Here is a 25820-nt window from a genome sequence, read left to right as displayed (position 1 = left end):
AGGTAGCCAGAAAGAGCATTCCATATCTATCCCTCTTGGGTCTTAAACTGTTAGCTAGTCCTCTACATTTAATGACATGGAGTACTCCTTTCCAACTGAGCTTCCTATGATGATAAAAATGGTGTCCACCTGTTCTAATAAAGTAGCCACAAGCCATTTGTAACTATTAAATGCTGGAATGTGGCTAATGTATAACTAAGGAACTGAATTTTTAAAAAACTTTAATCAATTTAAATAAATACAAGTGGGTACCATATTGAACAGCATAGAACCAGAAACACAGAAAAAAAGTATTCTCTACTCAAAACTGATGGAAAAAAACATACATAACTGAACAGGAAGGGAAATGGAAGAAGACTATCTCTCAATTATAGTATTATTTAATAGAAATACTAAAATGTCAATATTTAAAGTATATACACAAAAAATTTCAGAAGGATGAAAATATATTTCATGACTTCTAGAACTTCCTCCTACTCTATACATTTTAATTGATCAAGTAATATATTTAAATTGAAAATTTAAATTGAGTAATGCTTCCTCAAGCATTACTCTCAAATTTTACAAATATAATTCTTAGGTTCTCCTCTGACCTTCAGCATTCAATTGCTCATTTTTGTATAAGAAATGTAGAAAACTACCTAATTAAATGAAACCATTTTATTTGTTACAAAGGGAGGCTTTCTCAAATCTTAGTTTCTGCAACTAAGCTAAAAATTAATTTACCAAATCAAACCTCTATAAACCAAAACACATCTTAAACAAAGAAATATCATAAATGACATATAAAATACTTAATAGTAGTATATACCTTTAGATGTCCAAGATCCAAAAGAAGGAGATTTGACGTAGGGCTAAAGACACCATCTTGTGGGATAATAATATATGAAGCCTTCAAGTCAATTTTGAGATCAAGAACTTTCTGTGTTTCAATAATATATACCAGACCTGCAGAAAATTTAAATCTTTACAATGAATAATGTTCACAAATTACTCAAGAAACAGAAAATCACTAAACATGTGAATTAGTAACACAATTTTAAAATAATGTGAAGTTAGTATTAATTGTAAAAAAGCCTTGAGCAAGATGTTTTCAATATAAAGTAAAATACATGTCAGTCAATGTGTATGCTCCTCATTAAATATTAGCCAAGTACTAATATTTATTACTTATTTATTACTAAGTAACTATAATAATTCAAAAAGGAATTTTTTATCCATAAACTCAATTGGGTAAAACTGGGAAGATACCCATCTAAAAAAATTAAGGTCCCTGAAATAGTTATTCATAACTGTGATATTAGAATCTCTATAATTCTCCCCAATTTGTGAAATTAACACAGCTACGTCTGCCATACCGAACAATGAACTCAACCTTTATATTACCTGAGACAATGAAAAATTTTTGATTACTAAATCATCTTCAATAAACCATATGTAAACCAAAATAAGCAATCAGAGCTTTCTATAAAAATAGATGAATGTATCCCAATGAATTTTAACTAAAATAAAATTTTCAACTTATATTAAAACATGTAACTAGAGTTTAAATCCTGGTAACATCAATAAGTAGGTAGCCAAACTTTTTCTTCCACTTAAAGCAATAAAAATTGTGGGACACAGAGCAAAACAAACAGCAATGAAAATGAAATTTACTAAAAACATTAAGAGGAGGCAAGAGAGTAAGCATCTATCAAGTGGAAAATCAAACTGAAAGAGTTAGCCAAAAGATTTCAAAGGGAACCAAAGAAATTTTATCCTGAGACCATGTTCTGCACTTGGTAAACTTTGGAACTCCTTTCCATAGTCTCACAGAGCATAGGGAACAGATGACAGAAAAAAGAGAGCCCAGCAGGAGTTCTCATAAATCTGGGATCTAAAAGATACATACTAAAATTTAGAGTAATACAGAAGTTAGTTAGATGGGGAAACAGCGGAAACAGTGGCTGACTTTATTTTTCTGGGCTCCAAAATCACTGCAGATAGTGATTGCAGCCATGAAATTAAAAGACGCTTACTCCTTGGAAGGAAAATTATGACCAACCTAGACAGCGTATTAAAAAGCAGAGACATTACTTTGCCAACAAAGGTCTGTCTAGTCAAGGCTATGGTTTTTCCAGTGGTCATGTATGGATGTGAGAGTTGGACTATAAAGAAAGCTGAGTGCCAAAGAATTGATGCTTTTGAACTGTGGTGTTGGAGAAGACTCTTGAGAGTCCCTTGGACTGCAAGGAGATCCAACCAGTCCATCCTAAAGGAGATCAGTCCTGGGTGTTCACTGGAAGGACACATGTTGAAGCTGAAACTCCAGTACTTTGTCCACCTGATCCGAAGAACTGACTCATCTGAAAAGACCCTGATGCTGGGAGAGATTGAAGGTGGGAGGAGAAGGGGACGACAGAGGATGAGATGGTTGGATCACATCACCGACTCAATGGACATGGGTTTGGGTGGACTCCAGGGGTTGGTGATGGACAGGGAGGCCTGGTATGTTGCGGTTCATGGGGTTGCAAAGAGTTGGACACGACTGAGCGACTGAACTGAACTGAACAGAAGTTAAATCTCCCTCTCCCTAAAACCTACCCAATAAGAGAATGCAAAGAATGTCTCTGAGAAAAACTTGGTGCTGCAGAAGACTGAGAGTCCTGTGGACAGCAAGGACATCAAACCAGTCAATCCTAAAGGAAATCAACCCTGAATATTCACTGGAAGGACTGATGCTAAAGTTGAACCTCCAATACTTTGTCCACCTGATAGAAAGAGCCAACTTATTGGAAAAGACTGTGATGGTGGAAAACACTGAGCACAAAAGGAGAAGGGGGTGAAGAGAGAATGTTTAAGTTCCAAATGGTACAGAGGTGGGAGTAGAGGAAACAATGCTGTAATTTATCCAAAGGCAAGCAAAAAACAGTCAAGAAACAGAAAAGACTGACTACCACAGCTTGAAAAACATCCCATATATGTTGTTGAAATGACACATCTAGAACTAAAGATAAAGGGGAAAAGAAGGTGGAAGAATAAAAAAACATGTAGCAGACAAATTACAACCAAAAGAAACCTAGAATACCTATACTAAAATCAGAACAAAAAGAAGACTGAAAACTTAAAGCATTACTAAAAATACTGAAAATTTCATACAGATAAAAGATTTGGATCACAGGAAAAAATTATCTCTGTATGTACCTAATCAGCAACAAAATTTATAAAGCAGAAAATTACTAATCCACATGAAATATACAAATCTACATTGACAGTGAGGTGTTTTTCAGGTACTTCTCTAAATAACTGTTAGAATATGGTGAAAAGGGGAAAAAAATCTACTAAAGATACAGAAGACATGAAGTACATACTTACATGGAACATTTAAAAAATTATCATACGTTGAGCCAGAAAGCAAGTCTCAACAAATTACAAAGCATTAAAAACCACAGAGGTCATCTCTGCAGTCATGTATATTTTTTAAAAATGAATCTCTAATTTAAAATCATTCCCAAAGAAATCTCCTAGCCCAAAGACTGAAAAAAGAAATGAGACCCAATCTTATAGAAATTCCCCAAGATAATAAAAAAAGGGTGGAATTTCTATGTTCTGAGACCAATAGACTAAAATCTGGAAGTCATTACAAGAAAGGAAAATACAGGCCAGTTTCTGTCATAAAAAGAATTTCAAAAGTCCTAACAAAATTTTGCAATTAACGTGAATGTGGTTCAAAGGTCAGACCTTTTCTAAGTGTAAGACATAATCATTATATTTGAATTTAAATATATAAAAGTACCAGACTAAGTTTCAATTAAAACTGTATCAAGTCTAGAAATACAAACTCAAAGAATACTAAAATCAGTATAACATGAATCAAACTTTAGTAAATGATAAACCAACATTAATACTGGCATTTACCTGTTGCTGTCTTATCACGAAATTCTTCAAGTTTTGTCAAAGTTACTGAAGTCAGCTGTGCTAGATTTACCTCTTTTGGAGGTCTGAAGAATTCTACTATACTATTCACTGTTCTCTGTTAAAGTAAGTATCAATAACATGAGGACAAACTCAAGGCAAATAGAAATATATTAAAACTTAGGAATTGCAAAAAATGCTTACTGCATCATATAACATTTCTAAAGGTTCAGCTTCTATGATACACCTCTGAGCAACAGTTTCATCTAAAGGATTTATCTCAAACATAATTTGCAAGAGTGATGCAGCATCATCTAATGAAGACAGGAGGCGGGGTTTTGTTGAGTTATCTGGTAAGCCAGTAACATGAAATGAATCTATTTTGGTTTCAAATCTGCATGAAAAAAAGACAGGAAAAAAGTTAGCAATCAATATAATCTTAAAGTATTTTTCAAATGAAAAATAGTAAAATAAAAAAATTTCACTCTGCATTTCTTGCTACTCTGTTCCATGTACAACAAAGAAAATACACAGTACACAGCTATTTGATCTAAATTGACATAGATTAATTCACAAAGAATTCTATTCACATGTTGATTTCTAGATTAAGAAGTTTTGAAGAGTTTCGGGTTTCTGGTTCCCTATGAAAGGAGTTTTAAGTTACTCCATACTAACAAGTAAAAGCTGAAGAACTGAAAAATCAAAAACTCTTCTTGGATATGTAAGAGGGGAGGACACAGGGTAAACTGCTGCCCCTACGACTGGAGAAACAGACAGGTAGTCATGACTTACCAGAGCAGAGACCTGCAAAAGGAAGACACCATGGACACCAGAACCAACACTGGAAAACCTAAACTGTAACTGATGAATTGCTGGAGTCATTAGTATAAACAACTGAGAGTTACAAACTAGACGGAGCCAGCTGTGGGGAGGCCCCAAATAATCTGATATATACCTCTAGGAATTTGACCAAGTTCTAACAGTAAAAACTGGAGAAATATCTCCTCCTCAGGCGAGGATTGGTCAAACAGGAGATGACAAGACTGAACATCGACATTTTAGGAACCAGTCAACTAAAATAGACCAAAATGAGAGAATTTAATTCAGATGACCATTATATCAACTACTGTGGGCAAGAATCCCTTAGAAGGACTGCAGTAGTCCTCACAGTCAACAAGAGTCTGAAATGGAGTACTTGGGTGCAATCTCAAAAATGAAAGAATGATCTCGGTTCATTTCCAAAGCAAACCATTCAGTATCACAGTAATCCAAGTCCATGCCCCAATCACTAATGCTGAAGAAAGTGAATTTGAATGGTTCTATGAAGACCTACAAGATCTTCTAGAACTAACACACCAAAAAGATGTCCCTTTCATCATAGATGAATGGAATGCAAAAGGAGGAAGTCAAGAGGTACCTGGAGTAATAAGCAAGTTTGGCCATGGACTACAAAATGAAGCAGGGCAAGGTACCAGACTTTTGCAAAGAGAACACACTGGTCAAAGAAAACACCCTCTACAACAATACAAGGAACGACTCTACACATGGACATTACTAGATGGTCAATTCCAAAATCAGGTTGATTATATTCTTTGCAGCTGAAGATGCAGAAGCTCTTTAGAGTCAGCTAAAACAAGACAGGGAGCTGACTATGGCTCAGATCATGAGTGCCTTATTGAAAATTCAGACTTAAATTGAAGAAAGTAAGGAAAATCAGTAGCCCATTCAGGCATGACTTAAATCAAATCCCTTATGATTATACAGTGAAAGTGAGAAACAGATTAAAGGGATTAGATATGACAGAGTAAAAACCTATGGACGGAGGTTTATAACATTGTACAGGAGGCAGTGATTAAAACCATCCCCAAGAAAAAGAAATGTAAAAATGAAAAATGGCTGTCTAAGGAGGCCTTAAAAATATCTGAGAAAAGAGGAGAAGCAAATGGCAAAGGAGAAAAGGAAAGATATACCCATTTGAATGCAGAGTTCCAAAGAATAGCAAGGAGAGATAAGAAAGCATGCCTCAGTGATCAGTGCAAAGAAATAGAGGAAAGCAATAGAATGGGAAGACTAGAGCTCTCTTCAAGAAAATTAGAGATACCAAGGGAACATTTCACTCAAAGATGGGCACAACAAAGGACAGAAATGCTATGAAACTAATAGAAGCAGAAGATATTAAGAAGGGGTGGCAAAAACATACAGAAGAATTATACAAAAAAGAACTTAATGACCCAGATAACCATGACAGTGTGATCCCTCACCTAGAGGCAGACATCCTGGAGTGTGAAGTCAAGGGGGCCTTAGGAAGAATCACTACAAAGCTAGTGGAGGTGATAGAATTCCAGCTGACCTATCTGAGATCCTATAAGATGATGCTGTTAAAGGGCTGCACTCAATATGCCAAATTTGGAAAACTCAGAAGCAGACACAGGATTGGAAAAGGTCAGTTTTCATTCCAATCCCAAAGAAAGCACTGCCAAACAATGTTCATTGTGTTCATTGTGAGTGCCCTCATTTCACATGCTAGCAAAGTAATGCATACAATTCTCCAAGCTAGGCTTCAACAGTACGTGAACTGAGAACTTCCAGATGTTCAAGCTGGATTTAGAAAAGGCAGAGGAACCAGAGATCAAATTGTCAACATCTGTTAGATCATAGAAAAAGCAAGATAATTCTCAGAAAAACATCTACTTCTGCTTCACTGACTACATGAAAGCTTTTGATTGTGTGGATCACAACGTAATATGGAAAATTCTTAAAGAGATGGGAATACCATACCACCTTACCTGACTCCTGAGCAATCTGTATGCAGGTCAAAGAAGCAACAATTACAACTGAACATGGGGCAATGGACCTGTCCAAAATTGGGAAAGGAGTACATCAAGGCTATATACGGCACCCTGCTTATTTAACTTCTATAGAATACATCATGTGAAATGCTGGGTTGGATGAATCACAAGCAGGAATCAAGATTGCTGGGAGAAACATCAAATTTCCTCAGATATGTAGATGATACCACCCTAATGGCAGAAAGTGAAGAGGAACTAAACAGCCTCCTGATGAAGGTGAAAGAGGAGAGTGAAAAAGCCAGCTTAAAACTCAACATGCAGAGAGGGGAGGTCCAGCTTCTGGGAGAGAGGAGGCTGGGACGGGGACCAGAGTCATAGGTGTGGATGGGTCACTTGGGCTTCACAGGAAAGAAGAGTGAGGGTGCAGAGCAGGTGTCTGTGACTGGATTTGCATTTGAAATTTGGCCTCCACAGAAGAAGTGTTTACTGAGAGAGCAAGAGCAGAAGGCAGACCAGAGCAAGGCTGATGAGTGGCCCAGGTGATACATTCACATGGAAAATCTCCTTCCCATTCTCATCTTCATCTCCAAAGACAAGTACTCTGTGTGCTGTGGAGAATATATCAAGCCCTGAGCCTTTAGAGTGGGAGCAATAACTCCAAGACCCTAGACTATCAGAGAACTAACCCTAGGGAGTATCAAATAGTGATAACTCACACAAAGGAAACCACTTGAATACAAGACCTGGCATTACCAGGTAGCACCCTGTGCAGTAGCCTCATCTAAACAACAACAAAAAACAAAAATACAAAGCCAATCATCAGCAGACAGTATTACCACCTACTCAGCCTTGCCCATCAGAGGAAAAAGAAACAAACAAACACTGAGCACAACCTCAGCCATAGGAAGCTTACAGAAACCATTGCACCAACCTTAGGAGGGCAGAAACCAAAAGGAAGAAAGAATTCAACCTTGAAGCCTAGGAAAAGGAGACCTCAAACACAAAGTTAAAAAAAATAATGAAAGGCAGAGAAATACTACACAAATGAAGGCACAAACTAGGAACGCAAAAGTCCAAATAAATGAAGAGGAAATAGGCAAACACCTGAAAAAGAATTCAGAATGATGATAGTCAAGATGATCATAAACCTTGAAAACAAAATGGAGAAAAATGCAAGAATCAATTAACAAAGACCTAGAAGAACTGAAGACTAAACATAGAGACAAAAAACTGAATTACTGAAATTAAAAATACTCTAGAAGAAATCAATAGCAGAATATCTAAAGCAGAAGAACGAATCAGTGAATTGGAAGACAAAATGGTGGAAATAACTTCTGAAGAGCAGAACAAAGGAAAAAGCATGAATAGAACTGAGGATAGCATCAGAGACCTCTGGGACAATATAAAATGCACCAACATTCGAATAATAGGGGTCCCAGAATTAGAAGAGAGAAAGAAACGGTATCAGAAAATTTTGGAAGAGATTATAGTTGAAAACTCCCCCAACATGGAAAAGGAAATACTCAATCAAGTCCACAAGGCACAAAGAGTCCCATACAGGATAAATCCAAGGAGAAACATGCGAAGACAGATACTAATCAAACTAACAAAGACTAAACACAAAGAAAGAATATTAAAAGCAACAAGGGAGAAGCAGCAAGTAACATACAAGGGAAACCCCATATGCTTAACAGCTGATCTTTCAGCAGAAACTCTGCAGGCCAAAAGGGAATGGCAGATTATATTTAAAGTACTGAAAGGGAAATATCTACAACCAAGATTACCCAGCAAGGCTCTCATTCAAAATTGATGGAGAAATAAAAAGCTTTTCAGACAAGCAAAAGTAAGAGAATTCAGTAACACCAAACCGGTTTTACAATAAATGTTAAAGGGACTTATATAGTCAAGAAATACAAGAAAAGAAAAAGACATACAAAATCAACCAAACAATTAAGAAAATGGCATAGGAATATATATATATAAATAATTACTTTAAATGTAAACGGATTAAGTGCTCCAACCAAAAGACACAGACTGGCTGAATGGAAACAAAAACAAGACCCACATATACGCTGTCTACAGGAAACCCACTTCACACCTAAAGACACATATAGATAGAAAATGATAGGATGGAAAAATATATTCCATACAGCTGGGAAGCAAAAGAAAGCTGGAGTAGCAATCCTCGTATCAGACAAAATAGACCTTAAAATAAAGAAGATCACAAGAGATAAGAAAGAACACTACATAATGATCAAGGGATCAATTCAAGAGGAAGACATAACAACTGTAAACATCTATGCACCCAACAAAGGAGCACCTCAATACATAAGACAAATACTAACAGACATAAAAGGAGGAATTGACAGCAACACAATAACAGTAGGAGACATGAACACCCCACTCACACCAATGGACAGATCATCAAAACAGAAAATCAATAAGAAAATCAAATCAAAACAGAAAGTCTTAAATGATACATCAGATGAGATGGATCTCATTCATATCTTCAGGACATTCCATCCAAATGCAGAAGAATACACCTTCTTCTCAAGTGTACATGGAACATTCTCCACGATAGACCACATCTTGGGTCACAAATCAAACCTCAGTAAATTTAAGAAAACTGAAACCATATCAAGCATCTTCTCTAACCACAATGCTTTGAGACTGGGTATCAATTACAAGAAAAAAACCGTAAGAAAAACAAAACAGATGGAGATTAAACAACATGTTTCTAAATAACAAATATGTTACTGAAGAAATCAACAGGGAAATCAAAAAATTTCTAGAAACAAGTGACAATAAAAACACAACAACTCAAAACCTATGGGATGCAGCAAAAGCTGTTCTAAGAGGGAAGTTTGTAGCAATACAATCGTACGTCCAGAAACAAGAAAAATATCAAATAGACAACTTCACACCTAAAACAACTGGAAAAAGAATAACAAAAAAATCCAAAAATTAGTAGAAGGAAAGAAATCATAAAGATCCAAGCAAAAAGAAATGAAAAAGAAATGAAAGAAACAATAGCAAAGGTTAATAAAACTAAAATCTGGTTCTTTGACAAGATAAACAAAATTCATAAACCTTTACCCAGACTCAAAGAAAAAAAGAGAGAAGAATCAAATCAACAAAATTAGAAATGAAAAAGGAGAGGTTACAACAGACAATGCAGAATTACAAAGAACTATAAGAGACTATTATGAACAACTATATGGCAATAAAATGGATAACTTGGAAGAAATAGACAGATTCTTAGAAAAGTTCAGTCTTCCAAGACTGAACCAGGAAGAAATAGAAATTATGTACAACCCAGTTACAAGCACTGAAGTTGAAGTTGTGATCAAAAATCTCCCAAAAAACAAAAGCGCAGGACCAGATGGCTTCACAGGAGAATTCCATCAAACATTTAGAAAAGAGCTAACACCTATCCTTATAAAACTCATTCAAAAAATTGCAGAGGAAAAACACTTCCAAACTCATTCCATGAGGCCACAATCACCTTGACACCAAAATCAAAGAAAACACAAAAAAAGAAAACTACAGGCCAATATCACTGATGAACACAGATGCAAAAAACTTCAACAAAATCTTAGCAAACAGAATTCAGCAACACATCAAAAACCTCATACACCATGATCAGTTCAGTTCAGTTCAGTTGCTCAGTCGTGTCCGACTCTTTGCGACCCCATCAATTGCAGCACACCAGGCCTCTCTGTCTATCACCAACTCCCGGAGTCTACCCAAACCCATGTCCATAGAGTCAGTGATGCCATCCAACCATCTCATCCTCTGTCATCCCCTTCTCCTGCCCCCAATCCTACCCAGCATTAGGGTCTTTTCCAATGAGTCAGCTCTTCACATGAGGTGGCCAAAGTATTGGAGTCTCAGCTTCAACACCAGTCCTTCCAATGAACACCCAGGATTGATCTCCTTTAGGATGGATTGATTGGATCTCCTTGCAGTCCAAGGGACTCTCAAGAGTCTTCTCCAACACCACAGTTCAAAAGCATCAATTCTGCGGCGCTCAGCTTTCTTCACCATCCAACTCTCACATCCATACATGACCACTGGAAAAACCATAGCCTTGACTAGACGGACTTTTGTTGGCAAAGTAATGTCTCTGCTTTTAAATATGCTATCTAGGTTGGCCATAACCTTCCTTCCAAGGAGTAGGTGTCTTTTAATTTCATGGCTGCAATCACCATCAGCAGTGATTTTGGAGCCCCCAAAAATAAAGTCTGACACTGTTTCCACTGTTTCCCCATCTATTTGCCATGAAGTGATGGGACCAGATGCCATGATCTTAGTTTTCTGAACGTTGAGCTTTAAGCCAACTTTTTCACTCTCCTCTTTCACTTTCATCAAGAGGCTCTTTAGGTCTTCTTCACTTTCTTGATCAACACCGTGATCAAGTTGGGTTTATTCCAGGAATGCAAGGATTCTCCCATATACACAAATCAATCAATGTGATACACCATTATTAACAAATTGAAAAATAAAAACCATATGATCATCTCAAAAGATGCAGAAAAAGCCTTTGACAAAATTCAGCACCCAGTTATGATTAAAACTCTTCAGAAAATGGGCATAGAAGGAACCTGCCTCAACATAGTAAAGGCCATATATGATAAGCCTACAGCAGTGGTGAAACTGAAAGCATTCCCCCTAAAATCAGGAACAAGACAAAGCTGTCCACTTTCATCACTATTATTCAACATAGTTCTGGAAGTCCTAGCCATAGCAATCAAATAAAAAGAAATAAAAGGAATCCAGACTGGAAAAGAAAAAGTAAAGCTCTCACTGTTTGCAGATGACATGATACTGTACATAGAAAACCCAAAAGATAGTATCAGAAAATTACTAGAGCTAATCAGTGAATTTAGCAAAGTTGCAGGATACAAAATCAATTCACAGAAATCACTTGCATTTCTATATACTAACAATGAAAAATCAGGAAGAAATTAAGGACTCAATCCCATTCACCACTGCAACACAAAGAATTAAATATCTAGGAAAAAACTTACCTAAGGAGACAAAAGAACTGTACACAGAATATTATAAGACACTAACAAAAGAAATCAAAGATGACATAAACAGATGGAAAGATAGTCCATGTTCCTGAGTAGGAAGAATTAATATTGTGACAATGAATATACTACCAAATGCAATCTACAGATTCAATGCAATCCCTATCAAATTACCAATGACATTTTTTCACAGAACTAGAACAAAAAATTTCACAATTCATATGGAAGCACAAAAGACCCCAAATAGCCAAAGCAGTCTTAAGAAAGAAGAATGGAGCTGGAGGAAATCAACCTTCCTAACTTCAGATTATATTACAAAGCTACAGTCATCAAGACAGTATGGTACTGGCACAAAAACAGAAATATAGACCAATGGAACAAGATAGAAAGCCCAGAAATAAACCCATGCACCTATGGGTACCTTATTTTTGACATAGGATACAAAGGGGCAAAGACAGACTCTTCAATCCATGGTGCTAGGAAAACTGGACAGCTACCTGTAAAAGAATGAAGTTAGAACACCTCCTAACACCATACACAGAGACAAACTCAAAATGGATTAAAGACCTAAATGTAAGACAAGAACCTATAAAACTCTTAGAGCAAAAACATAGGCCAAACACTCAATGGTATAAATCAAAGCAAGATCCTCTATGATCCACCTCCTAGAGTAACAGAAATAAAAACAAAAGTAAACAAATGGGACCTGATTAAACTTAAAAGCTTTTGCACAGCTAAGGAAACTATAAGCAAGATGAAAAGACAACCCTCAGAATGGGAGAAAATAATAGCAAATGAATCAACTGACAAAGGATTAATTTCCAAAAATACAAGCAGCTCATACAAATCAATGCCAGAAAAACAAACAACCCAATCAAAAAGTGGGGGAAAGACCTAAACAGACTTTTCTCCAAGCAAGACATACAGATGGCTAACAAACACATGAAAAGATGCTGAACATTGCTCATTATTAGAGAAATGCAAATCAAAACCACTGTGAGGTATCACCTCACACACAGATCAGAATGGCCATCATCAAAAAGCCTACAAACAATAAATGCTGGAGAAGGTGTAGAGAAAAGGGAATGCTTTTGCACTGTTGGTGGCAATGTAAATGGATACAGCCACTATGGAAAACAGTATGGAGATTCCTTAAAAAACTAGGAATAAAACCACCCTATGACCCAGCAATTCAACTCCTAGGCATATATCCTGAGGAAACCAAAACTGAAAAATACACATGTACCCACTGTTCATTGCAGCACTATTTACAATAGCTAGAACATGGAAGCAACCTAGATGTCCATCGACAGATGAATGGATAAAGAAGGTGTGGTACATATATACAATGGAATACTACTCGGCCATAAAAAGGAATACATTTGAGTCAGTTCTAATGAGGTGGATGAACCTAGAACCTATTATACAGAGTGAAGTAAGTCAGAAAGAGAGAGATAAATATTACATTCTAATGCATATATATGGAATCTAGAAAAATGGTACTAAAGAGTTGATTTACAGGGCAGCAATGGAGAAACAGAATAGACTTATGGATGTGGGCGGAGGCAGGAGAGGGTGAGATGTATGGAAAGAGTAACATGGAAACTTAATTACCATATGTAAAATAGACAGCCAATGGGAATTTGCTGTATGGCTCAGGAAACTCAAACAGGGGGTCTGCATCAACCTAGAGGGGTGGGATTGGAGGGAGATGGGATGGAGGTTCAAAAGAGAGGGGATATATGTATACCTATGGCTGATTCATGTTGAGATTTGACAGAAAACAAAATTCAATAAAGCAATTATCCTTCAATAAAAAATTAATTAAAAAAAAAAAAACTCAACACATGAAAAAAGAAGATCATGGCATCCAGTCCCATTACTTCATGGCAAATAGATGGTGAAAAAATTGAAACAGTGGCAGATTTTACTTTCTTCATCCCCAAAATCACTGCAGACAGTGATTGCAGCCATGGAATTAAAAGATGCTTGCTCCTTGGAAGGAAAGCTATCACAAACCTAGACAGTGTATTAAAAAGCAGAGACATCACTTTTTCAACAAAGGTCCATGTAGTCAAAGTTATGGTTTTTTCAGTAGTAATGTAGAGATGTGAGTGTTCAACCATAATGAAGGCTGAGTGCCAAAGAACAGATGCTTTGGAATTGTGGTGCTGGAGTCTTGAGAGTCCCGTGGACAGCAAGGAGATCAAACCAGTCAATCCTGAAGAAAATCAACCCTGAATATTCTTTGGAAGGACTGATGCTTGAAGTTGAAGCTCCAATATTTTGACCACCTGACGTGAGGAGCCGACTCACTGTAAAGACCCTCATACTGGAAAGATTGAGGGCAGGAGAGGAGGCGACAGAGAATGAGGTAGTTGGATGGCATCACCGACTGAATGGACATGAGTGAGCAAACTTCGGAACATAGTAGGATAGGCGTGCTGCCTATCCCAGTTCATGGGATCACAAAGAGTTGGACACAACTTAGTGACTGAACAACAAACAGCAATGTACAGAGGAATAAAAAATATTTGCAAACAACACATCTGATAAGGACTTATTGTCTGAAATACACAAAGAACATAAAACTCAATAAGAACAAAACGTACACAACACAATTAAAAAATGGACTAAAGAACTTAACAGACGCTCACCAAATAAGATTAACAAAAAGTTTATGAAAAGATGCTCTACATCATGTCATGTGTAGAAACACAAATTCAAATAATACTGACATACCACTACATACTTATTACAACAGCCAAAACCTGGCATATGACAACACCAAATAATAACAAAGATACAGGTGGAGCAATAGGAACAATCACACAATGCTCTTAGGAATTCAAAATGGTATAGTAACTGTGGAAAAAAGTTTGGTGGTTCCTTACACAATTAAGCATATTGTTACCACATAGGTGTGTGTGTTAAGTTGCTTTAGTCGTGTCCGACTCCTTGCGATGTTAGGGACTGTAGCCCATGAGGGTCCTCTGTCCATGGGATTCTCCAGGCAAGATTACTGGAGTGAGTTGCCAGCCCCTCCTCCAGGGACTCTCCCTAACTCAGGGATTGAACCTGGGTCTCCTGCGCTGGCAGGCAGGTTCTTTACCACTATTACCACCTGGGAAGCCCATTGTTACCATGTGAACCAGCAATCAGATCCTTGTTTACCCAAAGGAGATGAAAACTTATGTTCATATAAAACCTGTACACAGTTGTTTATACCACTTTTATTCATACTGCCAAAATGCAGATGTAACCAAGATGTCCTTCAGTAGGTGAACGGATGAAGTGTGGTACATCCAGACAATAAAAACAATGGGCTATCAACTCATGAAGACATACAGGAAGCATAAACGCATATCACTAAGTGAAAGAAGCCAATATGAAGAGACTACACATTGTATTTCAGCTATTGGACATTCTATAAAGGGCAAAACTATGAACACAGTAAAACTGTGCGGGGGGGGGTGGTTGGGTGAGGAATAAATACACAAAGCAGGATTTTTAGAACAGTGAAAATACTGTATGTGATACTGTAACAATGGACACTTGTCATTCCGTATTTGTTCGTACCACAGAATGTAAAACAAGAGTGAATCATGATGTAAACTATGGACTTTGGGTAACTGTCAGTGTATGCTCATTTTTAGTAAAAATGTACCATTCTGCTAAGTGGAGTTGACATGGGGGTATTTACGAGTAGGAACAAGATTTATATGAGAAATGTCTACACCTCCCTCTCAATTTTGTTGTAAACCTCAAACTGCTCTAAAATAATAAAGGTTTCCAAAAAAAAAGTTGATGTATGAGTACTGTCACTGAAAGTGGCAGGAAACGGTGCTCAAATAATCAAGTTTCCCCACTGAAATAAACACTAACCTAGCAAAAACTCCTAAAATCAACTTTTTTGCAAGTCTGGAATTAAATAAAAAAAAAAAAATACTTAGAGCAACCAGGGAAAAGTTAAACAAAAGACAGCTGAATTTCAGAAAGGTAGCCCTTTGGCATTTCTGCTTAACTGTCTATCATCCCCATTCCCTAGCAAAGCAGTAACTATAGGGACAGTGGGCCACATTCCTGGTGTGTCCTGCTGGAGCCAGGAGACTAACAAAAGCTGCTATGTTATGAATGCCTGGGGCCTCAAAATTCATTTGCTGAAATTCTAATGCCTAATGTGATGTTATTTAGAGGTAGGGCCTTTGGGTGGTGATTAGGTCATTAGGGCAGAGCCCTCATGAATGGGATTACTGGTCTTTTAAAAGAGGCACCGAAGGCTCCAGGAAAGATCACAAGCTGCTGCTGCCCTCATGGACTCCAGTAGCAATCTTGAGCTGCCACTGCCACCCTTGCAGGTTCCAGGAGCGGTCACGAGGCACCTCCAGTGCCATCGTGGGCTGTGGAGGCATGCATGAGCTGCCACTGTCACCAAGAGCCCCAGGAAGGGGCACCAGCCACTGCATGTACACATCGCCTATCAAGGGGATAACAGCCAGCAAACGCTGAGAACAGAGGCAGCAGACATCCATATCAAAAACAGCCCTTGCACCAAATATATTATTAATCGCACACAAGCAACACAAGAATGCTCCCACATATAAAAAGCCCTCCAAGATCAGAGTAGACAATTGTTTCTCCTAACTTCACATAGTAAGAGAAGTATAAGTAAAATGAAGAAGCGGAAGAGTGACTCCCAGTAAAAACATCAAGAGAATTCCCCTGAAAGAACAATGACACAGACCTCTTCAGTCTAATAGACCCCAAGTTCAAAAGATAAAATTAAATATAAAATAAGATAAAAATAATTAAGGCTATTAATAGAAATGCAGAGTACTATAAAAACAAAATAAAAACTATAAAGGGGGAGGCAAGAAAAAGTAGAAGACTCATTTACTGAGACAGAAAGTGAGCTAAAGGCAATGAACGGCAAAATGAATAATTGAGAAGAATAAGCGATCTGGCAGACAGAATAACGTAAATCACCCAATCAGAACACCAGATGAAAGCCAAATGAAAAAAATTAAAACAATATAAGAGACCTATGGGATAATATATAATCTACACATAATAGGGTTTTCAGAAGGGGAAGAAAGAGACAAGGGGATTGAACAAGTATTTGAAGAAATTATGGGCCTGAAAACTTTTCAAACGTAAAGAAAAAAACAGAAATCCAGGTACAGGAAGCACAGAGAGTCCCAAACAAGATACACCCAAACAGACCTATACCAATATGTATTATAATAAAAATGGCAAAAGTTAAAGAGAGGATTCTAAAAGTAGCAAGAGTAAAAAAGTTAACTACAAGGGAATCCCCATAAGGCTATCAGCTGATTTTTCTACAGAAATGTTGTTGGCCAGAAGGGAATGGCAAGATATATTCAAAATCCCAAAAGGGAAAAATATGCAACCTAGAATACTCTGACCAGCAAGGTTAGAATAGCAGAGAAAAAGAATTTCTCAGATAAGCAAAAAACAAAGAGAATACAGCAATACTAAACCCACCTTAAAAGAAACATGGAAAATCTTTTCTAAATAAGAATGCAGGGGAAAGAGAAAATCACAACTGTAAAGTAAATCACTTAAACAAGCTAGTACATTTTTTATATAAAAAAAAAAATTCATGAAAACAATGACAACCACAATGGAACAGTAAAAGGATAAACAAAGATGTGAAGAAAAAAAAAAAGGACATCAAAAACAAAATGTGGGGGAGAAGAGCAAGAATAGGTAGATTCTTTTTTTCTTTTTTTTAGAATGTGTTTTAGCCTATATGACTATCAGTCTAAAGCAAGTAGATATAAGAAGGGGTTAACATACTTGAAAAACAAGGCAATCTCAAATCAAAAACACACAACAGATTGACTAAAACCAAAATTAAGAAAACATAAACATAAAAGGAAATCATCAAACCACAAAAGAGAAAAATGGGAGGACTCCCTGGTGGTCCAATGGTTAGAACTGTGCACTCTCCAGTACTGCCAAGGACTGGGGTTTGATCTGTGGTGAGGGAACTAAGATCCTGTAAGTCGCATGGTGTGGCCAAAAGAAGAAGAAGAAATATAGCATCAACAGGAAACAAGGTTTAAAATGACATAAATACATATCTATCAATAATCGCCTTAAACATCAATGGCCTAAATGCTCCAAAAAAAGACAAAAGAATGGCAGACTGAATAAAACAAACAGCCTACAATATACTACCTACAAGAGACCCACCTTAGGGCAAAAGTCCCACACAGATCAAAAGTGAGAGGATGGAAAAGATATTCCACACAAATGAAAATGACAAGAAAGTGTGGGTCACAATACTTCCTATTAGACAAAATAAACTTTAAAACAAATGCCATAGAAGGACACTAAAATGATAAAAGGATCAATACAAGACAATTTTACACTCAACATACATGCACCTAATACAGGAGCACCCAAACACATAAATACTAACAGACATAAAGGGAGAAATTGATGGGAATACAGTAGATTTTAACACCCCACTCACATTAATGAAAAGATCTTTGAGACAAGAAATCAATAAGGCAACAGAGATCCTAAATGATAAAACAGAACAGTTAAGATTTTTAATTGATATTTTCAGGACTTGACATACAAAGACACATGTTTTTTTCAAGTGCACGTGGAAGATTCTCTAGGACTGACCACATACTAGGGCACATATAAGACTCAACAAATTTAAGAGTATAGAAATTATCTCAAGCAACTATCCTGACCACAAGGAAAAAAAGGAGCATCTCTGGCAAGTGGTATTGGGAAAGTTGGACAGTGGCATGTTAATCAATGAAGTCGGAACATACTCTCACACCATGCACAAAAATAAACTCAAAATCACTTGAAGACTTAAACATAAGATATGACACTATAAAAGTCCTAGAAGAGATATAGGCAAAACATTCTCTTATATAAAACATACCAATGTTTTCTTAGGTCAATCTCCCAAGGCAATACAAATAAAAATAAAATATACAAACGGGACCTAATCAAACTTAGAAGCTTTGTACAGCAAAGGAAAACATAACAGAACAAGAAGACAACTAGGACTGGGAGAAAACATTTGCAAAGATGTGAATGACAAGAGCTTAATTTCCAAACTATACAACAGCTAATACAACTCAATAATAACAAGAGCATAAAACTCCAATCAAAAAATGGGCAGAAGATCTAAATAGACCTTTTTCCAAAAACAGACATACAGATGGCCAACAGGCACTGAACTGATGCATAACAACAACACAAATCAAAACTATAATAAGGTAACACCTCACACTGGTCAGAGTGGCCATCATTGTAAATCTACAAATAACAAATGCTGAAAAGGATGTGGAGAAAAAAGAGTCCTCCTACAGTGTTGGTGGGAATGTAGATTCGTACAGCCACCATGGAAAACAATATGGAGATTCCTGAAAAAACTAAAAGTGAAGTTTCCATATGATCCTGCAATCCCACTCCTGGGCATACATCCAGAAAAAGCTACAATTTGAAAAGATACACATACCTCAATGTTCAATACAACACTACTTACAATAGCCAAGACATGGAAACAACCTATCAAACAGATGACTGGATAAAGAAGATGTGGTACATATATACAATAGAATACGATGGAATACTACTTAGACATAAAAAACAGACAATGTCATATGCCACATGTCAACATGGATGGACCTAAAGATTATCATGCTAAATGAGGTAATTCAGGAAAAGACAAGTACCATATGATACCACATATGTGGAATCTGAAATACGACACAAATGAACTTCTCTACAAAACAGAAATAGACTCAAACTTGTGGTTGTTGAGGGGGAGGGGTGGATTGGGAGTTTAGGATTAGGAGATGCAAACTATTACATAGAGAATGGATAAAAAAGAGGGTCCTACTGTATGGCACAGGTAATTATATATAGTATACTATGATAAACCACAGTAGAAAAGAATATGAAAAAGAAAATATATATATATATATATATGCATAGCTGAGTCACTTTGCTGTACAGCAGAAATGAATACATTGTAAATCAACTATACTTCAATGTAAGTTTTTTTAAAAAATAAAAGAGAAAAAATGGGCAAAGGAATTTAATAGTTCTAAAAATAACTATAGAGAAACAGCCAATAAACACATGAAAAGATGCTCAACATTATTAGCCATCAGGGAAGTGCAAGTCAAAACTATAGTGAGATTCCACTTTACACTCATTAGGATGGCTATAATCAATAATCAAAAAGGACAGAGAAGTGTAGGAAAAGATGTAGATAAGTGGAAACCTCACACAATGCTGGTAGGAATATAAAATAATGCAGTTGCTTTGGAAAACAGTCTGGCAGTTCCTTAAAATGTTAAGTACAGTTACCATTTGAGGCAACAATTCCACTTCTGGGTAAATACCCAAGAAAGTTTGAAAACTGTCCTTATAAAATATTGCTCATTAATATTCACAGCAGCATTATTCACAACAGCCAAAAGTGGATAGGAACTAAATAGCCATCATCTGATGAATAGGCAAACAAAATGTGGTATATTCATATAATGAAATATTAGGTAATAAAAAAGAGTGAAGTACTAATTCATGCTATACCATAGATGAACCTTAAAAATGTCATGCTAAGTAAAAGAAGCTTGACAGAAAAGACCATGTATTATATGATTCAATTAATATGAAATACCCTAAACAAACAAATTCTTAGAAACTGAAAGTAAATTAGCTTTTACTACTTTTACACTAGAAAGAGGGAACAATGGGGAATGACTGCTAATGAGTATTAGCATTTCCTTTTTGGGGTGTTAAAATGTTCTGAAATTAGGTAATGATAATTATTGTACAATGCTGAATAAACCAATGTGAATTTTATGACAAAAAGTTAATTATACAATTTAATGGATGAATTGTATGCTACATGAATTATAACTCAATAAAGCAATTTTAAAACAGAAGGTAAAATAAAGACATTCCCAGATAAAAACAAAATTGGTAATGCTATTTCTTCTTGAATAGTGTGATTGCTGACATTTTTGTATTATTCTTTAATGTCCTTCATGTTTCCTCAGCATAAAGTTTTCTATTGAACATGTGCTATTTTAATAATCACAAAATATATATATTAATGAAAAACACTAAGTTCCTAAAAATACAAAAGAATAAATTAAACCAGAGTATTCTTTACAAAATACATATGACTCTAATCTACATTTCAACCTTACAATGAATTTTTTTCTTATAGATAAGAGAAAATAAATTAATACTTACTTAACTGCTTGTGCTCCTGGTCTTTGCACAATCAAAGTGCTAAATTCTTCCACTACAATATCTAGCAGTTCAGATTTCTGTTGTTGTTCTCTTAGAATAATAGACATACTTTTCAAGTGAACAAAAAACTTCATTGCTTCAAACTAGAATATAAAGAGGAAGAAAATGAAAAAAATCATGTATCTATAACAAATACTCCTATTTATACAATTTATTCTTTCCAAAAACCAGAAAAATACCTCAAAAACAACCTTTACATATTAAAGGATCACCACATAATACTAGAACTAAACATAAACTAAAATTAAACATAACAAAATTTTTTAAAAAGCCACATAACACTAAAAATTTTATTCCTACTGTGGAAACTAAAATAAATGCAATATTTACAGAGTCAAAGTAAGATCACAGAACAAGTCAGTAACATGTATTTCTGAAAGAATTAAAAATAGGCAGATCTATCAATAAATACTCAGGTATAAGGCAATAAAACATTTTTACTGTTTTTGGCAAGGTGGGATCGACTGCTGTTTCACTATAGCCAATTGCTTCATACAGCAAATTTTTTTCTTCAGGTGTCAATATTTCTTCAAGACCTACAAATCATAAAGAATGTTTTATGTTCTTAACTGGTAACAAGATAAAACTAAACCCAAATTTAGCTGCTTTTAATAACGTAAATTTTACTCTTTTTTATAATACCTTTAAGAAATTACATTACGAATGCTAAGATGGCATTGGCAATTTTAGGTTTATTCTTTAAAAATATAAATGACTAAATACATAAATTTAGCAATATAAACTTCTAAATGTTTGTATTAAGCACACAAAATAGCTACCCGTATTATGTACTTAGCGGCATTATGCTAGACAACATAAGTAGCATACAAAATAGGAAGTATTAATATCATGTCTACCCATTTTAAATTGAGTTTTAGAGAGCTTAAATTTGCCAGGGTCATACTGCTAATAAATGATATATCCAGGATATAAACCTAAGCCACTAAGCCTCCAAAGTTATGATGTTAAGCATTTGGTTGGGGAGTAAAAATCTTTCCAAGAAATAATATCAATGAAAATTTACAGTGATTTATTTATTTATAACTGTGCTATATACACTTACTAAATCTGCTAGATGTAATGCTCTTCTGAAAGCATTAGTAAGATTTTAAAAATTTTATTTGATTTTTATTTGACATTTAAAATTTTATTAGTAATTTTACTGACAGTAAGAATTACTTATCATATGTATATATACTTTCAATGTCTATTTAATGAAAGAGAAAACTCCCTGCAAAACTTAATTTCACACTTGATGGTTAGCTACACTACCACAGCTTGACGATTAACTGCACTACTGTAAAATGAAATGAACATACTTCCATGTTTAATATCTAGTTGTTGTTTACTATGCGATTCTGACCAATTCCACATCCAGCTAAACCATCCTTTATTATCCTCTGACTCTTCTGCTCCTTCTCTGAAAATCCTGTATCCAGCTTTCTTTACCTAAAATAAATTTTCAAATAAATGACAAATTATCCTTTATTTAGCAATTCAAAGAAATAGGATATTTCTAAAACTTACCTACTTTAGTGGATAAGTATAAACAACAATAATACTGACAATAAAATATAGTAACTGTAACACTGGCCAAATATCAGAATTTAGAATTATCTGGTACTTAGCACACTGTCTTACAAGCAATAATAATGGGGGGGAAATTGGCTTTTCACCTTTAAGCCCAATCACTGAGCAAGAATTTTTCCCCCCCACTGAAACTGTCTTGAACTGATGTGGCAAATAGATGGTTTAAATAGATGTGGCAAAAGAATATGTCAAATGTTCTTGTAATATGGTCTTTTTGTTCAGACACTAAGTCATGTCTGACTGTGACCCCATGGACTGCAGCGTGCCAGCCTTCCCTGTCCTTCACTATATCCTGGAGTTCGCTTAAATTCTTGTTCACTGAGTCAGTGATACTATCCAAACATCTCATCCTTTGTTGTCCCCTTTCTCCTCCTGCTCTCAGTCTTTCCCAGCATCAATCAGGGTGTTTTCCAATGAGCTGGCTCTCCACATCAGGTGGCCAAAGTGTTGGAGTTTTAGCATCAGTCCTTGCAATGAATATTCAGGGTTGACTTCCTTTAGGACTGACTAGTTTGATCTCCTTGCTGTCCAAGGGACTCTCAAGAGTCTTCTCCAGCACCACAGTTCAAAAGCATCAATTATCTGGTGCTCAGTCTCCTTTAAGGTCCAACTCTCACATCCATACATGACTACTGGGAAAACCATAGCTCTGACCGTATGAACCTTTGTCAGCAGAGCCTGATGTCTCTGGTTTTCAATACGCTGTCCAGGTTTGTCACAGCTCTTCTTCCAAAGTGCAAGTGTCTTTAATTTTGTAGCTGCAGTCACCATTACCAGTGATTCTGGAGCCAAAGAAAATAAAATCTGCCACTGTTTCCATTTTTCCCCATCTATTTGCCATGAAGTGATGGGACTGGATGCCATGATTTTAGTCTTTTGAATGCTGAGTTTCAAGCCAGCTTTTTCACTCTCTTTCACCATCAAGAAGTTCTTTCGCTCCTCTTCAATTTCTGCCATTATTCTTATAATACAAATAAGCAAATTTGAACCCCTTTTAGGAAATAGTATAATACAGCACAATACCAATAACATCACAATATCTATCAAATTCTATATAAACTATAGATTTATTTTACTAATTGAAAGACAATCTGGAATTACCTCAACTTCCGCCTGTTGTCTTGCTATAGTTATATTAAATACATCCAAAGTCTTTTCCAACTCCTAAAAATATAAATAAAATGTGTTTACATAACTTTATGTAGATAATTTTCATATATATTCTATCAAACTGCTGCACTAAAGAAAAGACAGGAAACTGAAAACAAGTCATCCATCAATATGATATTTCTCTTAAATTCTGAAAAGCAATGCTTGTATATATGTCAGCTTGCAAATTTGGCTTTGAAACCAACACAGAGAAGACTGGAATCAATGTAGCAAATACTTTCTAGGCTTCTGAGGTTTATAAATGTCATAATAATGTGAGGCTTCAAGCTACTATTTTCATAAACCCAAATCTCTCCAGATCGAGAAGAATCTCAAATTCCAAACAATCACCAGAGTTTCTATCATCCAACTGAAGTTAAGGAGTATGAAAAAGTCTAAGTAAAAGAGACAGAGAATGACCAGTCAATATTAGAATAAGCAGGAAGTGTTAATCACTAAAGACTGAGGACTTACAAAATATTCAACAAATTTTTATAACACTAACCTCCAAAGAGTTGAGAAGTTCACCAGATGGCTTCTTACTTGTTAGCTTTTTTTTATACAGGTCTTTATATTGCTTCATTTTTTGCCTATGGTATCTAATATGCTTCCAAGACCACATCCGTAAGTGGGGGCGAATGTTTACTTCAAGAATACCACGTATAGCATACGCCCACCTAGTTAAAAAAATAAAAACAAAAACTCTCCCCTTAAAAACACCCTCAAACCAACAGTATGAAATAACAGACATCACTTCTGTTCTAAAAACATACCTAGTACAGAGACTGTGAAAATATTATCTAGCACTTGCTTTTTACCAACCCTATTAGTAATTAAGAACACAATATTTAGTCTTCTCTTTTTCCTAAATGAAAATAAGCAAAATTACAGAATTTTGTTACAACACAGTTCTACCAAAAAACTATTAAAGCATTAATTGGCAACTAGCACTTCAGCCACCTGAATAGTAATTAAAATAGTCAACTGAAAAAGACTAGAGATCTCTTCAAGAAAATTAGAGATACCAAAGGAACATTTCATGCAAAGATGGGCACGATAAAGGACAGAAATTGTGTGGACCTAACAGAAGCAGAAGATATTAAGAAGAGGTGGCAAGAATACACAGAAGAACTGTACAAAAAAGATCTTCACGACCCAGATAATCACAATGGTGTGATCACTCACCTAGAGCCAGACATCCTGGAATGTGAAGTCAAGTGGGCCTTAGAGAGCATCACTACGAACAAAGCTAGTGGAGGTGATGAAATTCCAGTTGAGCTATTTCAAATTCTGAAAGATGATGCTGTGAAAGTGCTGCACTCGATATGCCAGCAAATTTGGAAAACTCAGCAGTGGCCACAGGACTGGAAAAGTTTTCATTCCAATCCCAAAGAAAGGCAATGCCAAAGAAGGCTCAAACTACTGCACAGTTGCACTCATCTCACATGCTAGTAAAGTAATGCTCAAAATTCTCCAAGCCAGGCTTCAGCAATACGTGAACCGTGAACTTCCAGATGTTCAAGCTGGATTTAGAAAAGGCAGAGGAACCAGAGATCAAATTGCCAATATCCGCCAGATCATTGAAAAAGCAAGAGAGTTCCAGAAAAACATCTATTTCTGCTTTATTGACTATGCCAAAGCCTTTGACTGTGTGGATCACAATAAACTGTGGAAAATTCTGAAAGAGTTGGGAATACCAGACCATCTGACCTGTCTCTTGAGAAACCTGTATGCAGGTCAGGAAGCAACAGTTAGAACTGGACATGGAACAACAGATTGGTTCCAAATAGGAAAAGGAGTCCATCAAAGCTGTATATTGTCACCCTGCTTATTTAACTTATATGCAGAGTACATCATGAGAAACACTGGGCTGGAAGAAACACAAGCTGGAATCAAGATTGCCAAGAGAAATATCAATAACCTCAGATATGCAGATGACACCACCCTTATGGCAGAAAGTGAAGAAGAACTCAAGAGCCTCTTGATGAAAGTGAAAGGGGAGAGTGAAAAAGTTGGCTTAAAGCTCAACATTCAGAAAACT

General features: G+C 36.0%; 1 protein-coding gene across 4 annotated transcripts in view; it reads right to left on the bottom strand.

Moving 5' to 3' along the window:
• VPS13A (vacuolar protein sorting 13 homolog A) overlaps positions 1-25820 on the bottom strand; it is a 271242-nt gene that overhangs the window by 197833 nt on the left and 47589 nt on the right. For all 4 annotated transcript variants that reach the window (XM_081505891.1, XM_081505901.1, XM_081505918.1 and 1 more), the window contains exons 13-20: positions 24285-24456; positions 23732-23794; positions 22360-22489; positions 21482-21576; positions 20981-21123; positions 4099-4288; positions 3898-4012; positions 812-948 (exon numbers count right to left, since the gene is read on the bottom strand). In XM_081505891.1, the coding sequence (XP_081362017.1) occupies positions 812-948; positions 3898-4012; positions 4099-4288; positions 20981-21123; positions 21482-21576; positions 22360-22489; positions 23732-23794; positions 24285-24456 (1045 nt within the window). The remainder of the gene's footprint in view (positions 1-811; positions 949-3897; positions 4013-4098; positions 4289-20980; positions 21124-21481; positions 21577-22359; positions 22490-23731; positions 23795-24284; positions 24457-25820) is intronic.

Source organism: Giraffa tippelskirchi, chromosome 1, assembly GCF_054371585.1.
Source record: "Giraffa tippelskirchi isolate mGirTip1 chromosome 1, T2T-mGirTip1v1.2.pri, whole genome shotgun sequence".
NCBI classification, from domain to species: Eukaryota; Metazoa; Chordata; class Mammalia; order Artiodactyla; family Giraffidae; genus Giraffa; species Giraffa tippelskirchi.
The sequence above is the reverse complement of the archived record's forward strand: the minus strand, read 5'-3'. Positions and strand labels throughout refer to the sequence as shown.